Raw genomic sequence first — 21,402 nt, 5'->3', positions numbered from 1 at the left:
AAACCAATCCCACGCCATTTGTACACAAAATGAGGTGATTTTCTGCAGTTTTATGAGGTCCATACACTCAGATTTCAGATACTTGCCTCCGTTAACTACTCTCTGATCTGCTCCAGAGTTAGGGCTGAATTCTGAAGTGTGGGATCCAGACCTTGAGATGGGTGGGCCTGATCCAGACTGGCCCATCCTCGGTGAGTTTTGTCTTCCACTTCCCCAGGACAGGACATCTCTGTTCCTCTGTCCAGGTGGAATGTATTTATTTTCTCTGAAACACACCAAATTTCTATCAGTGTTGAGACACAACTGAGAGGCAACAAAAAGCTCCCCATTTTCTCTCTTTTTCTCCCATCAAGCCAAGGGGAAAAGTCTAAATAGTATCAGATGTTGACCCAAGAGTCACCTCATGAATTGGCTTTTGATAGTGGCCACACAGTCCACTTTATGAGCCAACAGCACTGCAGGATTAGCAGTAATGCCTGAAATTCTCCAGGACACACCAAAACCACTGCCCCTTCCTGGAATTTGGGACAAATTCACCACGGTGACAGGTCAGAATGGGGAAGTTTGTTTCACTACAGAGATAATACAGGGCCAGGCAGAGGTGTCCAAGTCAGCATGAGTGCCAAAAGCAGCACAGGATTGTTTACACAAGGCTCCAAACCTAATCAAGCCTGCTGAAAAAGCCCAGTATCAATGAGCAAACTGCTACAGCACCGAAATACCTCCATAATTTAAATAAAAATACTATTCATAGTGTACTCAAGTACCTAGTGTTCACACCATGTCCTTCTCTTTCATTAGCATTTCTCTGAACAGCAGTATATTTTTCTTCTTCTGTCCTTTCATCATTTTCCAAGGCAACCCGAGCTTTGTATTGGGCACTTGATTCAATTTCCTCTGCTAATTGAGTTGCTCTGGCTTCCCGCTTTAAAAACTCTTCTGAATTATCTCTTTCTAATGGCACCCTGAAAAGACAATGGAAAGGAAAAGAATCTCTGAAATGCATTCAAAAGCACAAAGGAGTTACAAAAATCACACAGTGTTAGTTCTAACCGAGTCAGAGGGGAAAAAAAAATCTTGCTCCTAAGCCAGTAGACTTGCTGTCTGTTTTTTAATACAAAGTTCCTGGACTGGTTAGATATTATGGACAAAATCAGGGTCATTTACCTGCCTAGAGAGCTGAGGACAGGGTGTAGAACTTTTCCACAGGATTTGTAAAATCCCCAGTACCTAAAGCTGTGCAAAGGCTGCAACTCTTAACATGGTTGAGAACATCAGGAATAAAAAGCCTCAGACTGCTGTTTACATAAGAAGCTACTCCAAGAGCCCAAATTTGAATTTTTTTGAGCTATTTACACATTGCCAGCAGACACAATCCTGCTGAAACTACAGACTGACATCCTTACTGCTTTGATAATTCCAGCCATAGGATTTCAGCTCTCCCTGTTCTGAAGAACTGCAGAAAAGATGGAGGCAACACTTCAGAGCACAGGACCAGGAATTCCGGGCTCATCTGAGTGCCAGGACCTCAATCCCATTCTTTCCACGTCTCTCTCTATGGCAGGCAATGGAATATTGCAAAAATCATCCCTTAGGAAAGCCACCAAATCAAAATTCAATACATGAGCACTGAAACACTGAAAAACCCAACCAGGGATGGGATCATACCTGGCACCTCCTTCTGCCACCCATTTTTGGGGTTTGCCTGTCCTAATGTTTGTCTCAGGTTTTAAAAAAACAGTATTTTTCCCTGATTTTAACTTGCAAAAGTTGTTCCACCAACCTTACTTCAGAATAAGCTACATAAAAATACAGAACAGATCTGAGGCTTGGGCATTATAGAATCACAACTGCCCATATTTTGAATAATATAAAGAAGAAAAACAAAGAAAGTGGGTGGAGATCCAAGCCAGGTATAGAATAATACATGCAAAATTGCTCAAGTGTTGGTGGCAGAACGAGGAAAACAAGTGGCTTTGCCACATTCCAATCCAGCACTCAGCTACTGCAGCACAAGATTTCCCCCTCATTTTTGGCCAGTCAAAACATTTACTGGCCTTATCAATGGTAACTGCAAGAATATTTAATAAAATCCCTCAGCATAAAGCTTTGGCTCAAATAAGATTTACATGAATGCAAACCTGGTCCCAGGCACCTCTGTTAATAACAAATAAAGAACAGCCAATAATCCTCATTTATTTCAAGTGAGTGCAAAAAATGAAGGGATGTATGGCAACCTAAAGAGGCAGGGAATGATTTCATGTTTTCTACCAGGGCATTAAAGATGAGAGGAAGGGGATGGACAGGGTGACATTGTTCAGAACCTTGGAGATGATCAATACATTTGCTGGAACACAAAGTTGTACCTTGATGCAGTTTGACAAACTCTACCTGCTATTGCTTAGCTCTAGGAAGAGAAAATCAAACAAGAAATCCTTCAGCTGCACATCTAAGCATTTCATGGAAAATCAGCAAAAGAGCTTCCCAGTTTAGCAGACTGATATGCAAAGCAAGTTGCTTGACTTGGGGGGAAAAAAATGGAATTAATTTAAAGCCACCTTCATGTTTTTAATCTGTTTCCATTAATATCCAGAAAGCAGAAAGATGGAAGACTCAAGTTCAAAAGTACAAAAAGTACTTAGAGCAGTGAAGGCAAGGAAAGAACAGCTTCCCCAGGATTCAAACATAAGCTGATTAGGACACTTTGATTATCACCCTGTTACAGGTCCATTTGCACAAAACACAGAAATCACATTGTTGAACCACATTGTAGAGAAGTGCATACACACACAGAAAAAAAAAAATCAAAATATTCACTGCTATTCCTTGATATTGAAAAAAACAGGTTTCTGCTTGGGGGTTAAAAGAGTGGGGAAATACTGAAGCCATTTCACAATGGCTGTGAACATCTGCAGTCCATTTGTGTTGCAGTTGCAGTGAACATTAGAGCTGCAGACTCTGGGGAATAAATCACTGCCAGAGTAGCCAGAGCAGCCTTTATACTACTTCTATATTCCAGTTGTTATTATATTTAACTAAAACTTCAGTTTAGAGCTGGACAAGTCTGCTAAACAAGCACACAACCCCCACCCTGGTTATCAGCAGCTTTTCAGCATTCCAGGATCTTCCAGATCAATTGTCTCAATAAAATCAGGGTTCAGCCAAACTGCTCTGCTAGGTTAAACAAAAAGCTGTAGGTATAGCAGCTACATACAGATTAATTCACAGCTTTCCACCCTATTCCTGGAAGTTTCTGCAAGAAACAAGCCTTATTGCATGGCTAAATTCAGAAAACTCTGCAATGGCAATGAGCTGTGCCCATTTAAGGGAATATATAAAGATTTCTACATCTAACTATTCACAGAAAGCTGGCAAGGTTTCTTAAGCACCATTCATTCATTGCTTTTGCAGTTATTTGATTCCACAACTTCAGAAACTATGCAAAAGGAGCTGCAGAATATAAAGTTTGTCAAACCAGGGAGAACATTCAATACAAATCTAATAACAAAATATTTTGGAACTTACGTATAAGAAGATAAACTGCTGTCATAAGTTGACACTACACCATAATTTTCTTCATTGTAACGAAACATGTCATTGGGATCCCATCCATTAGACTAGAAGAAAATGATGCTTGTTTTTCAAAATGACACTGGAAACACATTCCCTTCAAATGAAGGGCTGATGGCAGAAGTTAAAGCTTCTGCCCCTTTTTTTTTTTTCCTGGGCCTATGAATTCACTGTCCAGATAACAAAGTTATTAATGCCACAGTTTATTTCGGGGAGCTTTGTTCACCAGCTGCACAGATTCTACCTTCAAAATTCCGGTTTTTTTTTGTTTGTTGTGAGTCTGTATTGTTTTTGTGAGGCTTTTTTAAATACATGCTCTGTATTAGAAGACTACTGGCTAGCAAGACATACATACATTAATATCTTTTTTGCCTCTTCCAAAAAGTGCAAATTAACACTTCTGAAACTTTTCAAAAGCACTGATGGAATTACCTGAGAGGCACCACAGGCAGAAGGCTCCTGTTGATCTGCACAACTCCCCCACTTCTGTAAAATTGCTATCACAGCACTCAAGCACAACAATAAATGCTCTGAATATTTTATAAAAGCACTGAGAGTACTGAGTATTCCAATAAATCTCAGCTCTACAGTATGGACACCCAAACTGACAGGAGAATTATTCTACCCATAGTTAATATGCTCTTATCAGTAATATTATCTCCTTGAACACAGTGCAGGCTGGACACCTGGCTACAAGAACTTCTGCTTGAGGAAAAGCTGACTGCTGTGATAGATGAGGAGATGGCATCTGAGGCCACATTCTCCATCTAATGATTCATAATCTGAGTCTGTCCCTGTGCTTGGGTCAGGCTTCCATCAATTCTCTCCCTCTGCAGCCCAGGGACACTGAGCTGAGCACAATCTCCCCATCACTTCCAAGTGCAATGACAGTCAGACAGCAATGCTCTGATTAAACATAAATCACTTTGGGGCATTGCTGGATTTGGAGTCCTTAACAAAAGCTGCTCTTTGGCTCCTGGAGTCCAACACAGCTCTCACCACAGCAGCTGCCATTGCTCAGAATTTGCCAAAAGTGCCATTTGAAAGGCAGCTATTCTCAGCCAGATCGCTCCAAAGGGCTGTGGCAGCTGCTGGCAAAGACTGAACATCCACCAGCACAATGCAGGACAGCAATTCTGCTCCTCCAAAGCTCATTAGTAAATTGAAATTAAGGAATTATTTCAAGGCATATCCAGGGAAACAGCTCATTTTGTACTGCTGGCCAGAGATGATCAAAGCATCACTCACGACATCGGTCTCCAGCGCCTCCAGCTCCTCGGAGGCCGTGTTCTCTCCTCCATCCCAAGGTTCCAGATCCTTCTCCTTGTGCTCTCCATTCACCTTAGCACTGATGGCTGAATCAGTAAAAGCATCTGCAACAGAAATGGGGAGGGTTGGGACCAGTGAGACCAGTTTGGGTAAGTTTGCACACTGGTTTGGAGCTGAGGAACAGCCCAAACACAGCTGAATCACAGGCAAAATATCATCATTGCCCTCCTCTTGGAGCTGCTGAGAAAGGTGCCTACTCCAGATTAAAGTACAGACTAACTTCTCCCATGTCAGAAAATAGAATTATTTTCAGTTATTTCAAAGTGTTTTCTATGATTACATGTATATTTGGGAGAGAAAAAGAGAAAAAAAAGACAACACAAGGATCCCTATTCTTCTAGAAAACCAAAGACTTGTATAAAATTCTTTTCCAACCAGCCCACACAACTGCACACCACAATGGTGTGCAAATATCAAAAAAGCAGGAAAGCAACTCCCTAAATGGGCAAAATGCAATTTTCCTTTCAAATATCCAAATTTCTTCTATTTCCACAACTCCTCAACACACCAACAGGGCAATTATCCATCAGCTTGGTGCTCCCATTTCCTGTGACATGAACAGAGGGGTTTCCTCTCCTGCCAGAGTTTTTCCAAGCAGCAGCTTATCCGAATCACACAGAAAAATTCAGAAACTCTCTATATTTTGTTCTCAACAACATAAGAGAATAAATAACCAGTAAGGTTCTTCTATTGTTTATAAAAATTATAAAACCATCAAAAAATAAAGATCACAAACATTTTTTTGACTTGTTCATGTTTCATTCAAGCCAGACTTAAAAAGGAATAATATCAGAGTATTTCAATTGCTGTAAAAATATATCTAAAGCCATTCACTAAGCTTTTGTATATGTAAGCAACTGGATCTCAGAACTACATAAAGAACTTTAAAAAATCAAATAAGCTTGTTGTAAGCTCATAAATAAATAAATCAGCCTAAAATAAATAAGTCTTCAATCCAGAATTTCCTATCATCATTCTGCTGATAAAATAAGGAGCAAACATTGCAGACCTTTAGAAAAGATGAAATCAAACCACCAGGCAGTGCCAGATAAGGAAAAACGTGGCCTAAATTAACTTCTGGCAAGATCTAAAAATCTGCCTGAAAAAAAATAAAATGAACTTTAAAGCTATTATGAAAAGAATTCCCAACATATGAAGTTGGCCCCTGATGTAACAGCTTTTACACAATCACTGAAGATGTTTTAAAGAGAGACTGCTGATACTGCTTTTATTCCTGTTTTACCCAATCTCACAGTGAAATTCTGAACACAAATTGGATAAAAATTTATTGTACTTGGTCTTTTTAATAACAGCCAGCTCACACAAACAGCTTTTAAAATATACTTTATTATAATATATACTATATATATGTATTCAAATGTCATCTGAAACTACACAGGAACACAGTGCTATAACTCATAGTTAAGTACTAGCTAAAGAGGATATTTTTAAGAATTTTTAAGAATGTAAACTCTGCATTTACCTTATCAATACCCCATGGCTTAACTCAGATAAACCACTGCTGCTCCTGGCCCAAACATCATTAATTCCATGTTTTATTTCTGCTCAGATTGGGACATTTCACACCAAACCCAAGTTGGAGGCTGTTTATGTCTTTTAGGAAATTGAAATTTGTTTTGCATCTCTGGGAATGGAGGGAGCTCCTCTCCAGTGAGATTAGATAAATATGAATTAGGAGCCTGATGGCAGCACCTGATGAAGGCAATCTGTTTTTCAGAAGGGTGTTTCCTTAATTTCTATTAAATTCCTCCAGGCAAACTCCACACAACTATGCCATTTTGGATACTGTGAATAAAATACCAGCTTAACAAGACTCATCCACTCAACCCACTAATTTTCTTATTTAAACAGCCACATAAACATTCAGAAGAGCTGTTATTGTAATGATACAGATGGAAAAAACACCCAAGTCAAAACAAAAACTCCACTATCAGCAAGTGCTGCAGGTCTGAGTAGGATGTGTGCACTCCCTGCTGAGTTTCCCAGTACATTAAGGATATCATAGAGCTCAGGAAGCTCCACTGCTCTGAGTTCCTCTCTCATTTTACAAAGTCACAAATGGAGCTTTGCCTGTTTAACCTCTACAACTCAAAGAAAACCCAAAGACAGGAGAAACTCAAGTTACAAAGGCACTCCCAGCCAGACAATGTGGTCTCAAGAGCACCCAGGCAAAGTTTAAATGCAGCAGGATGGTACCTCAAGGCACAGATCAGAATTTTCCTGGAACAAACAGCAGGGCAGGCACATGGGAGACCACAATTAAAAACCCAGCAAAGCCTCTCCCAAAATTAATCAGCAACAAGCTTGAAAATGAATGTGAAAAACTCTAAAAATAACAGTTTCCAAAACAAAAATGTGGCAATTAGGATGATTAATGAAGTAGAAGGTAAAGCATGAGCTGCTGCTGGAAGTGCTGACTGGCAGAGCAATAACTGACAAGACACTGCCCAGGCTCTCCCTTATCTGGTGCCTCTTATCTCTGAGCTGTTGAAGGAGCAGTTCACATGACACCTTGACAAGGCCAAATTTTTAATCAATCTCTTTTCTACAAGGTAAAACCCGAGTTAAAGATCAGATGGGACCTGGTGAAACAAGGGGCTGAGCTGTAACACTCAATTAGCCCCCACTGCCTCTGTACCTGCTTAATGTGACATTTCCTAAGCTCAGGAGCTGGGTATCAAAGACTTTGTTTTAAAGCCTGGTAAAAAATCATTTTTCATGAATGGAAAAAAATCCCAAGGAGAGCTCTATGCAATGGAAATTCATATTAAGGCAAATTAAAAATACACATTCTGCGAAAAACTCAGCTGGGGCAAATTCCTCAAGTGTGTGCTGCTAACTGAGTTAAAGCAAAAAGTGCCAGAGCAGAGCAATTAAGAGTCCGGGTTTAATTAATTTCAATGTCTAACATGCTTGTTTTCACAAACAGATTTTGGTGAAGAGCACAAATGTGCAATTAAGTGCCAGTCTGCAGCTGAAATGCCATTAAACCAATCAGTGCTACGTGCCAAAGGTGCTGATGGCACCCACTGAAGCTTTGATCAAGGCAAAGTAAACTGAGGTTTCACCTTAAAGGTTTCAACAGCAAACTCTGATTTGTTTTGTAACTCCTTACTACTGATTTGAAACATTAAAACCAGTTAGCACCGGCTCTGCAGAGCCAACATTTCCTTCCTTTGTTCAAAAGATGCCTTCTGCTATTCCCCTTGCAACACTTTCTCTGGAAGGATGCCACTCTCAGAGCTAATTCAAGGAAAAACTTAAATAGCTAATTCTCTTCTGCCTTTCTTTTCATTGGGTTTGTAGTATTTTCCTCAGCATGCCAAAAAACCAATAAAAACACTGCAGAAGTTTTTTACTTTACCAGTAAGTTATGATGTTTGAATTGTCTTGTCTTTAAAGAGAAGCCAAGAAGGCAACTCCAAAGCCTGATTGAAATTTGAATCCCATGCAAACCAGCTCTGAGGACTGATCAGTGCTCAGGGCTCCCAGAAAACAATTCTGGTGTAGAATCAGGACAAACAGAACCTGATTCTGTTTGTCATCAGTGAGGAGCCCAAATCTCCCAGCAGCAGCAGCAGGATCTCAGCACTCAAAGGTGAAGCAGAAAGATGTGCTGATATTAATGTACAGCCAAGGATTTCAGCCTGCACTGACAGTGGGGTTTTAGCAGCTGATTTGCTAAAATCATACAGAAATCAGTGTCAGCCCCTCTTTAGGAGCAGACAGAACAGTCTGGAAGGGGAATGATGGGTGTAACACAGCTTCAGCTGAGCTTTCCAGTGCATGTTTCATTCATCAGCCTGCCTGTACTGCAGCAAACCTCAATCCCACAGAGAGAGACCCTCAGGTGATCCCTCCCCTTCCCCTGGAAGCCAAACAAGCACCCCAGGAGCTGCAAGGTGTGTGCAGGCTGACAGAGCTGCAGAAAGGCCCAGCAAACAGGGACACATTGATTTTCGGAACATCCACAGCCACAACACCCCTCTCTGTGCAGACTTACCAATTTCTCTCCCAATTTGTACAATCTGGGCAGAGCCCAGGGGTGCCTGTGAAGGTGCAGAGTCATGCTTGGCACAAACCCCACTGTGCTGCTCCAGTCCCACCCCAGGCCTGCAGTGCTGCTCCCTCCCTGAGCTCTCTGGGGGGGTTATCAGCTCTGCCCCAAAGCTGCAGGGCTGTGATAGCACTGGGAGCTGCCTGGCAGCCTCTGGCAGAGCCTTTTCACACACAACTCTGTTTTCCTTCTTCTGAAAGGAGACTCCATCCCATTCCTTTTCTCCCCACCTGCTGCTCTTCCCCATTCCCCTTCCAGTCTCCAGAGAAACATCTCTGCTCCTCAAACCCATTTACCCACATTCCTCCAGCCCAGCAGAGAACAAATACCAGAATAAAATCCACAGCTACTTATTGGGAGACCAGAATGCATTAAAATTTTCAAAGCAGTATCTTCTGCAGAAATTTATTTAGTTCAAGGGCTCCACAAAATCTAGAAGTCTCCTACAGGGTAAGAAACCACACAGAGAGAATCACAGAATATTCTGAGCTAGAAGGGCCCCACAAGGATCATCAGACCCCAGGTAAGCCTCCCAAAGGAGAGCTGATGAAAAGTTCTTTTATTTGACTATGATTTTAAAGCCTTTCCAAGCAAGTATTCCCAAATTCTCCTCACCTGTCTGTGAAAGCCAAAAAAATATTGAGGGTTAGACAATTCAAAAGTCTCTGTTCCTAGGTAAGTGTAACCAGAGCATCAAGCAGGGACAATCCCCAAAACAAGGAGCACCAAGTCCTCAGGCAGGAGTTCAGAGCCAGTTTTCACTTTAAATCATCCAGCACCACAAAGATTTGGGTTTATTTACAAGAAGAAAGGCCTTTCATGTTCCTAGTTCCTTCATGCACATTCCCAAACTTCCAACCTTTTGAATCCTTATTTAATTTCCCAGAAAGCAGAGAGCCCCTCATTGCTCTAATTTGAAGGTGTGATCAGAGACTGAGTTACACTTTCAAGTGTCATTTCCAGATAATGTATTTTTGGGGCAAAATGGAAAGCAGATTAATTCACCCACTCTGACTTATCAAGTTCTGCAGCCTTCCAGTTTATCATGCTCCAAGTTTTTATGGCTTTATTTCAGCTCTCCAGTATTTAAGAGATTTAGACTCATCATTCCACCTAATAAAGTGAACTGAGGGACTGTTCAACCTGAAACAGTCATTTTCTTCTAGAAAATGTCCATTGAGCAATTATTCCTAGAAGCAGTAGCATATTCCTCATTCAGTCTGCTCAAAATCTATAAAGATTGGGTGAGGGAGAGCCCAGTTTGCATTTACATTAAAGTGATGTTCATACCAAACCCATTATAAAACAGCTCTCATGTAATTTAAATTCCAAGTCCCATCCAGAACCTGGAACTTATCTGCATTTCAATGCTGCATTTGCTCTGACATTATGCATCATCATCTGGGAAAAGCAAAAAAATTCCTTGAAACAACAAACCTCTCATTCTGCAGCTTTAGATCAGGCAAGAACAGCTACAAACACAAGGTGAGGAGAGAAATTCTCATTAAATGTCCTCATCTCTAAGTCCCTGCTAATGGGAATAAAACCTGTGTTCCAATAACCACTGAGCTCCTGTGACAGTTGTTAATCAGCCTGTAAATGTACACAGAGAAAATTTCACCCCATGCCATAAAAACCTGTATTTCCTTTTATACCTTATCCCAGCAAATCAGCAACATTAAGCAGAAAGACTCTGGAGATTTGCTGCCCAAAACCTGAGAAATCTGCAAAGGAATAGAACTGACTCATGAGCTCTCAGGTTCCAGAAGAATAATCAGGGGCTTGGAGGTCAGACATTAAAAGTATGAAGACTGCCTGCTAAATTGTTTGATTTGAACAGTTTCAATGTCTTCAAGATTTTAAGATTTGTCTGTCACCTCTCTGTATTTTGAAGAGCTTTACCTACAGGTCTACAAGGAGTAAAGGAAAAATTAAAACACAAATAGAGGATTTTAAAAGAATTTCTAGCTTTGTTGGCAGGAGTATTTATAGAATATTTCTATGAAAGCATGTTTAGACACAAAAGTTACCTCAGTATAGACTCTTTATATCCTAACTCTGAGAAATTACCTTTTTCCAAAGAGTTTTTGTATTCAAAGATTCTTGTATAACACTTAACAGAGAAATTTAGAATGACATTTCCAAAAATGTGTCTGCCTCCCATAGAATCTATAAAATATTCTGTAAAACCACTAAGGCTTTGCTTTTCAGACACCAAAACAGCTACTCAAAAATACATTTTTTTTAAATTTATGAATTTCTGATTTCACAAGGTGCTGACGTTTTGTACTCTTTAAGAATTAAAAATCTAAATATGAACTTCAGTATTTGAATCCAAAAGCATCTACTATGAAAAACTTTGAATTATAAACTTAAAACATAAAAAAATAATAAAACAAATATACCTCTTCTGGCATAATTGGTATCCATATCCTTAAAATGCACCATAACAAAGTCTGAAGACTTGAACAAGATACTCTCCAGGATGTCCTCCCTTTTTGGCCCCAAACTGGATTCTGCAGTTTTCCGATGAGCAGCATCAACCACTAAATCACACTGTGGGAAATACAAACACAGGGCACTGCTTTATTGCACAGCCATGCCCTCAAAAACGTGCAAAAACCAGGTTTTTACAATCTGCTTTAAATCTAGGCATGAACAGTAAAAATAATTCAGGGTAAATATTTAAATTTTCATCAAATGTTGGTTATTCGGTATTAGGAATTTTAACAATAGGGAAGAGTCAAAATGTAAAAAATTACCTTAGGACTGTAGGTTTTAAAAACTCCTTCATATATACCACCATTTTTCACCTGTACTTCACATTTGGATCCCTAGAATGCAAGGAAAATGAAAATATAACTTTCTACCAACATGACAAATAACATTACAGTGATCTTCTAAAACACGTGTTCTTTACATAGGTCCAAAATGTAAAAATACAGCTCAATTTTTAGCCAATTTCCTCATTCAGCATCTGCCCATTTATAAACACACTGCTGTGCTCTGCAAATTCAAATAGCTGGGTGTGTATGGGCAGTTCTGAAGGGATTTAAGATACTCACTGGAGAATATTTGGTTCTCACAAGACTCTTGACCAGTTAAACACACAAAGGAGGTTTTGTGCAAACCCCAAATCTGTGCCTGTGTGGGTACAAATAAGGATAAAAGCTTATCCTGGCCTCAAGCAGATGTGGGACAGTCTGCCTTACTTCATTTTGCCAAGTCAGGGCTTCCCTTAAAATCTTGGGAGAAAGGTTTCTAATCCCTATAAAATGAATATAATAAAATAAATTTTATTTATCCATAACCTCTCCAAAGACAGGAAATTCAAAATACAACCAGTGCACCTAAGAAATCTGCTGTAGCTCTGCAAATCAGAGTTAAACCTCTCCAAGCCTAAAATTTCTGTGATCCTTTAAAGCTCAGCCTTGGCAAAAAGTGTTTCAAGTTTAATATTTACTCTTTTATATTACAATTACTGGATTATTTAACAATTTCCTAGGAACTATTATTTCAAATATGAAGACTTACAACAACTGATGTGAGTATGTGAACCATTCTCATGTTTGCATAGATGCCATCAAAAGAAATCTGAAAAATACGAAATCCATCATGAATATTGAAGAAATTCCAAAAGCCAGAGCCCCCAACCCCACCCAGGCTTTCATCAGCACACAGAAAATCCCAGAAACATTGGGTAAAAATCTTACTCAGGGCAATGCATATGGAATGTTTATTATTAAATATTAACATTAAACGTGCCAGGGGAGATTTTCAGAGGGCCCCTGACTTTTTTCTGACCAGACAAAGATCGAACACCCTCCCAAACAAGCTAAAAATCCCAGGAGAGCCCCTAATGTCACTCCATTAAGGAAATTCTCTGGCTGGCTGGGTGCAGCTGATAGGCTCAGATTTGAGGGATGTCAGCAGGCTTTTGTTTTTAAACAAAAAAAGCCCTGCTGGTTTTAAGAACCATCAAGAGAATAAAGCACTTGCAGAGCTGCAGAAGCAAAAAGGTGTTTTCAGGCCTGCTCAAGCTCATCCTTTCATCTCCCAGCCCTGATTACACACATTAACAGCAGCTAAAGCCATCAAATTGTGGAGTGCTAAATTGCCACAAAGCCTATTATTAATTTAGTCCAAAGTAACTCAGTGCAGCAGCAGCAGGACCTGCAATCCTGACTGGGAGAGCTGGGCAGGTGTCCCCAGGCTGCTGGAGGACACATTCACCTCAGTGCAGCTGTTTTGTTGCAATACCTGGTACCTTTTTGTGTTGATGCTAAAATAACTCCTGGGATCTCCCATATTCTGAGTTTTTCAACTGAAAACATATTTTTAACAGTTTTCTGGGCTGAATAGACAAGTTTGGGGACAGCTCAAGATCTCCAGACCAACATTTGGGGATGTTTAGTGTTTGCCTATGACCTTTTCCACCAATTTTCCTCAAGGCTTCTTTAGTTTTTTCTCAAGTGTCCTGGTATCTTCAATAAACATTTATGTAAGCAAACTGCAGTCCTTTTAAATCTTCCTGCTTCTGCTCCATTCTCCAAAATTAGGCATCTTTGAAAACCAGGCCAGTAACAAATTGGCAAATATTTGATTAGTGAAGTTCAAAGATTCACTCTTTCAATCAAGATCCATGAATTTAGCTCTGATAAAATGATGTTCTGCAAGTCAAGTCACATCTATGCTCCAGTAATGCACAACTAAAGCTGCACACTGGAGCTACTGAGAACAATGGCTCAGCAATTTTATAGTAAAGCTAAACAAAGTAGTTATTTTTATTTCATTAAATGCTGCCTTACTGTCATCTGTTTAAGGGAAAAGCCAATGTTAGAATTTTCAGATAGGAACTAATTCAAAAAGCACTGCCTTAAGTTAAATGTTATTTATATTTACAGCTGTAATTGCAAGAAAATGCAGAATATTTATATTAGTGCAGTCAAAAGTTTAAGTGAACCTTCCCCCCTTCACCCTCCCAGGAGATTTAAATGAATGTGAGATGCTACTCTTTAAAAAAATTGTATTTCACTCTAAAGTATCCACCCACCAAGGCAAAAATGGAGAGAATATTCCAGTATCTGCCATTCTGCTAAGTTGTTTCCCCAACCCTGCAGTGGCACAAAGAGCAGAAAGCACAAACTCACCGTGGGCTGAGGGGGTCCTTTGCCACTGCTGCGGCCTCTGCAATGAAACACACACACATGGCAGGGGATTAAAAGGCTGCTGGAACTGCTCCATTTCCTACCCAGCAAGAACCCCAAACCCACCCCAATTTAGGGCTGAGAATGGGTTTGGGAAAAGCAGGATTCCCAGAGAGCAGAGCCTGACAAGGACCCACTGGGTTTATCTCCAAGCTGCTGACCTGTCAGCGGGCAGGGGGGTACCTGTCATAAATTAAAGGATAAAATGAAGAAAATACTAAATTTATAAAATCAGAGGAAGAATAAGAGTAAATTCCAAAATGGCACAAAAAGGCAAGATCAGGCTCAAGCCCTACACAGCACAGGGTCCCTTCCTTGAGCCAGGAGGCTCCAAATGTTGTCCAAATGTGTCAGATTTGGGCCACCCAAACAACTGACCCTGCCCTGACTGTGAGGTTCCACCTACAGAGCTCATTTCTAACTAATTCTGTCCATCCCCCCAGAAATACCAGCTCCTCCTAGTGCCAATCTGTCAGTGTGTGGCACTCAGGACACCTGGGGATGCTCAGAACACCCTGACAAGGCTCAGTCTGTGCCCTCCACCCCAGGACCTGAGCCCCAAACCATCCCTGCAGCTAAAAAAGTCCCCAACAGCTCCAATTCTTCAACTCCACTGGTGTGCCTTAATTCCAAGCTCCTCCCTTGTACCAAGCAGTCCTAGTTTCAAATACTCCTTGTAGTGATTTAGATTTGTGTTATGACTTCAGGAGCACTCACTGGAATGTGAGGCAAAAATAAATCTTCTGTTCTATTAAAAAAACTCAATTTTTTAAATAGACTCACCTTACTGACACACAAGCATTTCAATAAAGACACCTGAAGAATCATGCCTGGTATTATCTAAACAACACTGAAATCTAAATCCAGCTGGATGTCAGAGAATCATGGAATGGTTGGAAAGGACCTTGAAGATCCATTTTCATTCCATGGGCAGGGACACCTTCCTCTAGAGCAGGCTGCTCAGAGCTCCTGAACACCTTCATTAGATGCCAACTGCATTGAAATGCTTTTAAAAACACCAAGCTGGGGCTGAATACACCCTACCCCCCAGAATAACAGGCCCTTATAAAAGAGAGCTCACAGGGTAGTCAAAAAATCAAAGGAACTTCTCTCAGTGAGCATAAATAACCCTTCAATAAATTCTGCTGAAATAAGCAAAGCCATCAGAGAGCCATGAAAGGCCTTAATGAGGAAAAAATGAAAAACCACTAAACTATCACCTGACTCATTTCCAACAAGCTTCTGCATCAGAACTGTGGGCTCAGAGCATCACACATGCTGAGGGCATTGGCTGATGGCAGAACTGCAGATTTGGGGTGCCCAGCAGGCATTTTCAGGATATTGCAGAGAGCTAATCTCACCCAAAAAAAAGCTCTAATGCAAATAACCTTTATTTAACTACCTTAACTTTCCATAGGGCAGCCTCACAATGTCAGGCTTGCTCTGGAGCAAATCTCACCATTTACCAAATCCGACATTTGTTAAATGGCCTCTGAGAGAACTGAAGCATTGTGAGCATGGAAAAGCATTTTTTGCATAATATTCAGACCCTTCTCTATCTGAAAGTCATTTCACCACATGTGGAATCCCCACAGCCCAGTTTGATTTGTCCTTCTACTACAATCAAAAATCTGATCACCATGGTCACCCAGAACTTGGCCAAATTCAAACAATTTTACCAGTTCCATCTGCTGCCCTCACAGATTTTAGAAGTTCCTCCTTTTCCTATATCAGCTATAGATCAAAAGTGAAAGAGTTTCGTGTCTTTGCAAGAGAAACCACTCCCATTTTTAGTGACAAAATATTCTTAGACCTGAAAATAACTGGGTTGAAAGTTTGGAGTACTCCCTCTAAGCATCAACCAGAGTATTCCAGATTTTCCATCTCTTACTGCATTTCCAAAATTACTGTTCCTACCCACACTTCTTCAAGAAACAACTGATTGTGCACATCCACATCAGCAAGAAGTCCCAGCCTCTACATCAGCCAAAAATTAAAGCAGAAATTCTCTGATCTATCAGGTCTCTTTATAGATCTGAACTCTTATTTTCCAGCTACAACTGTTAATCACAAACCATTGAGAGGAAAAAAAAAAACCAACACATTCACCAAGATGAGAAAAGAAATGTATTTACCAATCCTACCAATGCAACAATTTAGCCAAAACTGTATCTTCTACTAAAACCAAGGCCACCAACTTGAGTTTCATATTCCAACAGGTGAAGAATCAAGTTCAAAGTATCATTTGACACATCTTTGATGCAACATATGAAAAAAACCCCTCAGGACCTTTACAAAAGGAGAAGGTAGATGGGTTTTGCCAGATGTTGAACATCATTTGGAACAGGAGAGTAACACAAAGAAATGGAGGTGGGGGAATCTAAGAAGGCTCAGTAGCAATTTAGCACTGCTACCTAAAACCCCATTTTTATTAGGGTAAATATGGCAAAATTTAGAAAATAATTCATTTTGCATTGCAGATACATGGTTAAAGGTAAACCTGGGGGAAGGCAGGACAGCCTGGCAAGCTGGAAACCCTTTGCTTTGGGGTAGCAAAGTCACAAACTCAGGACAAAGTAACAACTGAGCAATTAAACTCAGTGCCAACCCCTTGGCTCCAGCGGTTCCACCCCAAGAAGCAAAGTCTCCATCAGGGCCCAAAAGCTGCACTATAAATGTTTTTTTTTTTCCCAGCAGCAACTTGCACATTTTTTTCTATTTTTATGAGTATTTCCTCAGCATCCCTCACCTCCCTCCTTAGTGTTTACATGCCAAGTGGAGTGTTTGGATAAGCAAAACAAGGTCACGCATTTGTATTTTCCCAGTTAATGCAAGGGAAACAAAGTCACTCCTGGATGGGAAAGAAAGTCTCCAGTTTTCTTTCCAGCAGCATCTTCACTTTGAAACGAAGAAATAAATGCAGCCACGCTGCAATTAATGTCTGGAGCAGAAATGTAGCTACAAAGAGTTGAATTTAAAGTGTGAATGGATGTTTCTGGAGCACTGACTGACACTGCTGCAGCTTGGAAAGCAAATTTACAGGGTACTCTAAAGAACTTTAGTGCAGAGAGCTGGCAAAGCTTTTCTTCTAAGGGAGAAATCTGAAATGCAAGGTTTTATTTCATTGCAGTGTTTGGCTCTATCAAGTCAAATGAATTGAAGATGTCAAGTGAAGATTATGCAAGAAGTCCTGCAGTTTTATTTTCTGTAGTTTTTTCCCCCAATATTGACATCAATAATGTCAATTCCTGTCTCCACACAGGGTGACAGCTCCTACAGCATCTGGATATTGAACAACCTGACTCAGGTCTGGCCCAGTGCACACCTGGAACCTCTTGATGGGCTTAGTCACGGGAGAACCTTCACAGACATGGCCATGAATCAGTTGTTAAATTAAAAGTTACTCAAAACCAGGGATGTAAAACCACCCTAAAGTGCTCTCACAGTGATAAGGAAAGAGGCCTGCAGGTTAAGCAGTCATTCTGCTCAGCAGTTTAGCACATTTGCACTAAAACCCACACAAAGGTGTCAGAAGCAACTCAAAAACCTGGGGCTGGCACTGCCCTGAAATTCCAGCTCCTTGAAACTCAACGTTCCCCTTCCCTTCCCTCTGAACAGGATGGGCACCATGCTCTCAAGAAAGGGATATCAAGGAAAAAGGAAAATAAATGGAGGCAAGAAGTTTGTGTCATTTTCTTAAAAAACTGAACCATGGGGTGGTTTCAGTTTTAGGTTTTTGATGAGAAAAAGCCATTTTTAAAGGGCAGTAACTCCGTGTATTCTTACAGGACCCCCAAGCCCAGTTAGGCAAGCAAGTTACCAAAATGAAAAATCCCTTCTGCCACAATTGTAACAAGACAAGAAACATCCAAACCCTGACCCTAAGGTGTTTTGCCTTCAGATAAAATAACAATGGGGAAAAATGAAGAAAAAAAAGGATGGAGATTGAGGAAGGCTGGGATAGATGCAACTTGCAGCCAGAGGACAGCAAACCCTCCTGTGCTTGCATAACAGCAAAACTCCACTCCAACACAGAAAGTGGATGTTAGATAATGTTCTGATAACACAGGGAGCAAGTTTGGGAACCAAGTCTACATTTTCCCTAATTACAGCTTGCTGTGCTATTGGCATCTCCCCTGCAGCCCAAGCCCATCTGCCATAGTGCACATTAAACAAACACAGCATCTCACTTGGGGCCTCTTTATCATAAAGGTATTAATCCTTCTTTTTTGTCTCAAACACCTTCAAGGATGCCTTCATTTCTGATTTTTCCCTTTGTCTAAAAGCAATTAATAGGGTGGTAAAGAACACTGGTTGTTCACACAGGATTTTACCTTTTCTGGTCTGAAATACAGATGTGCAGCAGTGTGAAGCCACGGAGGGCAGAGCTGACCCTCCCCTCATGAGCAGAGGTACAAGGACAAGTGCTCAGCCCAATTCTTCCAGTAACACACAAAAATAGGCCTAGGACAGTTAATTATCAATGAGTTTTCTGCCCAAACTAAGCTTTCAAAAGCAACTTAGCCATGAAAAGTAATTCTTTTTTTTCTGCACGGGAATGTTAGTGCTGCAGGAAACGAGTTGTTGGGCAGAAAGCTTGACGTACACTGGAGATGTTAAGTTTTTATTCAAGAATATTGATACCAAGATGCAGGCCACTTAAATTTTCATTTTTCTGAACAGAAAAGCCATTCAGCTTATCATTGACGCGGCCAGATTTACAGCATGAACCATCTTTGAATTTGCACTCCCCAAAAGACCAAGGACAGGTGTAGGGGAAGTTCTCTGAAGGTGCTCCATGGGGCTCCAGCAGTGTGATTTTACACACCCTCCATTCAGAAATAACTTGAAAAATTAAGAAAGAAAGAGCATCAACACCTCTGAGGGTTCATCAGTTGTTCAGCAGCCCCATCAGAACTCCCTAAGGAGTTCTGAAATGGAATTTATCCAATGGAACCAGAAAGGCAACACTGGTTGGAGAAATCCAGTGGCTTTAATCTTAAACTTGGGAGAGAATTTGAAGCCCACGTGCCCAAATCTATGGGGGCAAGTGGTTGCCATCAGGCTGAATTTCAGAAAATAAGCTGGAGGTTTTGTTGCCCTTCACATTAACCTCTACAGTGCCACTGTGTGTTGGCAGGGACAGAGTCCAATAAACATCACATCCCACCTAATGCCATATGTAAAAACTATTAAATGGGTGCTCTGAGCTGCTGAGGTATTGTTGTTGTTGTTATTTATTTTGTCCTTTTCATACCATTCCAAAGCTCTTCCGCTTCCAGTTCCACTGGCTGGGAACAAAGTAAAACCCTATTTCCAGTGATGTCCAACAATGGGGCCACTGTAAATTCTGTTTTATTGCCAGTGCACAAAACCGAGTGGGAATAAACGTCCAGTTGAAGAGGAAGATGAATAAAACTCGAAATGAAACTGCTCTGAGTGACTGTGACCTTCAGAACTGTTAACGTCCTGCTCTGATCGTTTGTTATGACCCCCGCAGCCCCGGAAAAATCCACAGCACTATAGAGTTTATTATTTGAGGGAAAGAAAGGGGGAAAATGTGAGTGGATTTGCGTAGCTAATGATCTGAGAGCAGGAGCGGGATCAATCTTCCAGAGGCAGCGAGCGTGGGGCGGGGAGAGGGGGGGAGGCGAGGAGAGGGCTCAGCCTCTGCAAGATTCCTGCCCCAAAAATCCGGGAAAAAGCGAGGCCGCGCTCGGAGCCACCATCCAGCGGCGCGGCGCGGCCCGCCTTCCCGCGAGAATTTTATTGCGATTTCCATTATTAAAAAAAAAAAAAAAATCAAATAAAAATACTAAAAAAAAAAAACCAACTTAAAAATATTACAAATAACAACGATCCCTAAATATTAAAATAAATTTAAAAATCTAAAATTCATCACCCACCCCCCCACCACCCTCCACCCCGGGTGAGCCGAGGGCGCTGCGCCGCCATCGCGGGACCGGATCGCCGCCCCCTTCCCCGCCCGGGCCGCCCCCCGGCCCCGCCGCCATCGCTCGCGGCCCTTCCCGCGCCGGCCCCGACACGTGCGGCCCGCGCCCCCCGCTCCCCCCGCTCCCTCCTCAGCAGGCGGGTCACGTCGGCCCGGGGGAAGCGGCGCCCCCCGCCCCGGGCCCCGCGGGGGGCCGAAATGGAGCCTCCGCGCCGTGCCCTCCCCGCGCCTGAAGGGCACCGGCCGCGGCCCGGCCTCGCCCCGGCACTGCGGAACCCCCTCGGCGGGGCCGCGAGCGCCGCGCCCGCCGCCATCGCGGCCCCCGCCCCGGCCCCGCCATGCTGCGGGCCCCGCGCCCCCCCTCCCCGGCCGCCGCCGCCGCCGCCGCCCATGGAGGCCGGTGCGGGGCGAGGGCGGGGGGGAGGGGGGCGGCGGGGGCGGGCGAGCGGCGCCCGCGCCGGGCCCGGGGCCGGAGCCGGGGCCGGTCCCGCGGCACTGCGCACCCACCTGCCCATGTTCTGCCTCCCCGCGGCTGACGGGAGGCCGGGGCCGCCGCCGCCGGGGGGCTTGCGGTTGTTGCCGGCGGGCTGCGCCGCCGCCGCCGCTTGCTTGAGGGACATGGCGAGGAGGGAGGGAGAGCGCCGGGGGTCGCGCCGGGCTGGGTGCGCTCGGCCGGTCCGCGCTGCGCTGGCGGGGCCGGGGCGCCGCTGGCTCGGCCGGTTGCTCCCAAACAGTGCGAGCGGGGCGGAGGGAGCGGAGCGCGGCGCGGAGGGATCCGCGGGGGGGGGGGGGGGGGGGGGCGGGCGGCGGCCGGGCCGCGCCGCGGGGCAAGGGTAGCGCCGGGGCCGGGGGGAGCGGCGGCTACACCCGCGGGCTCGGGGCACCCCCGCGGGGCCGGCGGGGGGCGGCGGGGCTGTGGCGGCGGGCGCGGGGCGGGCGGCGGCGCGGACTCTTTACGGGAAGTCGGAGGGCGCGGCGGCGGTGCTGCGGCGGGTGAAGGGGCGGGGAGGGAGGGGGGACACGTGAGGCGGCGGCGGCGCGGGACGGCGGCAGCGCCCGCCCGGCCCGGCCGTGAGGCCCCGGCAGGGTCAGGAGAGTCCCCGAGCCCAGCTCAGCCCCCTCCGAGCCCGCTGGTGACACCGGGCGGGCCGGCCCCGCACGGCCTCCGCGGGCTCCGCTCCCCGCGCTGCGCTCCCCGCAGGCCGCGGCCTGGTGGGGCCCGGCCGCGCTCGCCCCTCCCCGGGCCCCAGCGAGCGGCAGTGGGA

At 43.5% G+C, this 21,402-nt stretch overlaps 1 protein-coding gene across 9 annotated transcripts in view; it reads right to left on the bottom strand.

Annotated features, from left to right (window-relative positions):
- Positions 1–20,765, bottom strand: part of ATXN2 (ataxin 2) — a 49,367-nt gene extending 28,602 nt beyond the window's left edge. For 4 of the 9 annotated variants that reach the window (XM_054289111.1, XM_054289112.1, XM_054289117.1 and 1 more), the window contains exons 1-9: positions 20,645–20,764; positions 14,128–14,164; positions 12,512–12,571; positions 11,740–11,811; positions 11,383–11,533; positions 4,819–4,943; positions 3,526–3,617; positions 768–965; positions 87–265 (exon numbers count right to left, since the gene is read on the bottom strand). In XM_054289111.1, the coding sequence (XP_054145086.1) occupies positions 87–265; positions 768–965; positions 3,526–3,617; positions 4,819–4,943; positions 11,383–11,533; positions 11,740–11,811; positions 12,512–12,571; positions 14,128–14,164; positions 20,645–20,757 (1,027 nt within the window). In that variant the 5' untranslated portion in view covers positions 20,758–20,764. Of the gene's footprint in view, positions 1–86; positions 266–767; positions 966–3,525; positions 3,618–4,818; positions 4,944–11,382; positions 11,534–11,739; positions 11,812–12,511; positions 12,572–14,127; positions 14,165–20,644 lie in introns of all 9 variants that reach the window. The other 5 variants (XM_054289113.1, XM_054289114.1, XM_054289118.1 and 2 more) reach the window with 3 other exon arrangements.
- Between the last annotated feature and the right edge of the window lie 637 nt (positions 20,766–21,402).

The sequence above is a fragment of the Melozone crissalis genome, unplaced genomic scaffold, assembly GCF_028551555.1.
Source record: "Melozone crissalis strain CALT ecotype California unplaced genomic scaffold, PUWL_Pcris_2 ptg000063l_1, whole genome shotgun sequence".
NCBI lineage: Eukaryota > Metazoa > Chordata > Aves > Passeriformes > Passerellidae > Melozone > Melozone crissalis.
Note: the sequence above shows the minus strand (reverse complement) of the source record. Positions and strands in the feature narration are given on the sequence as shown.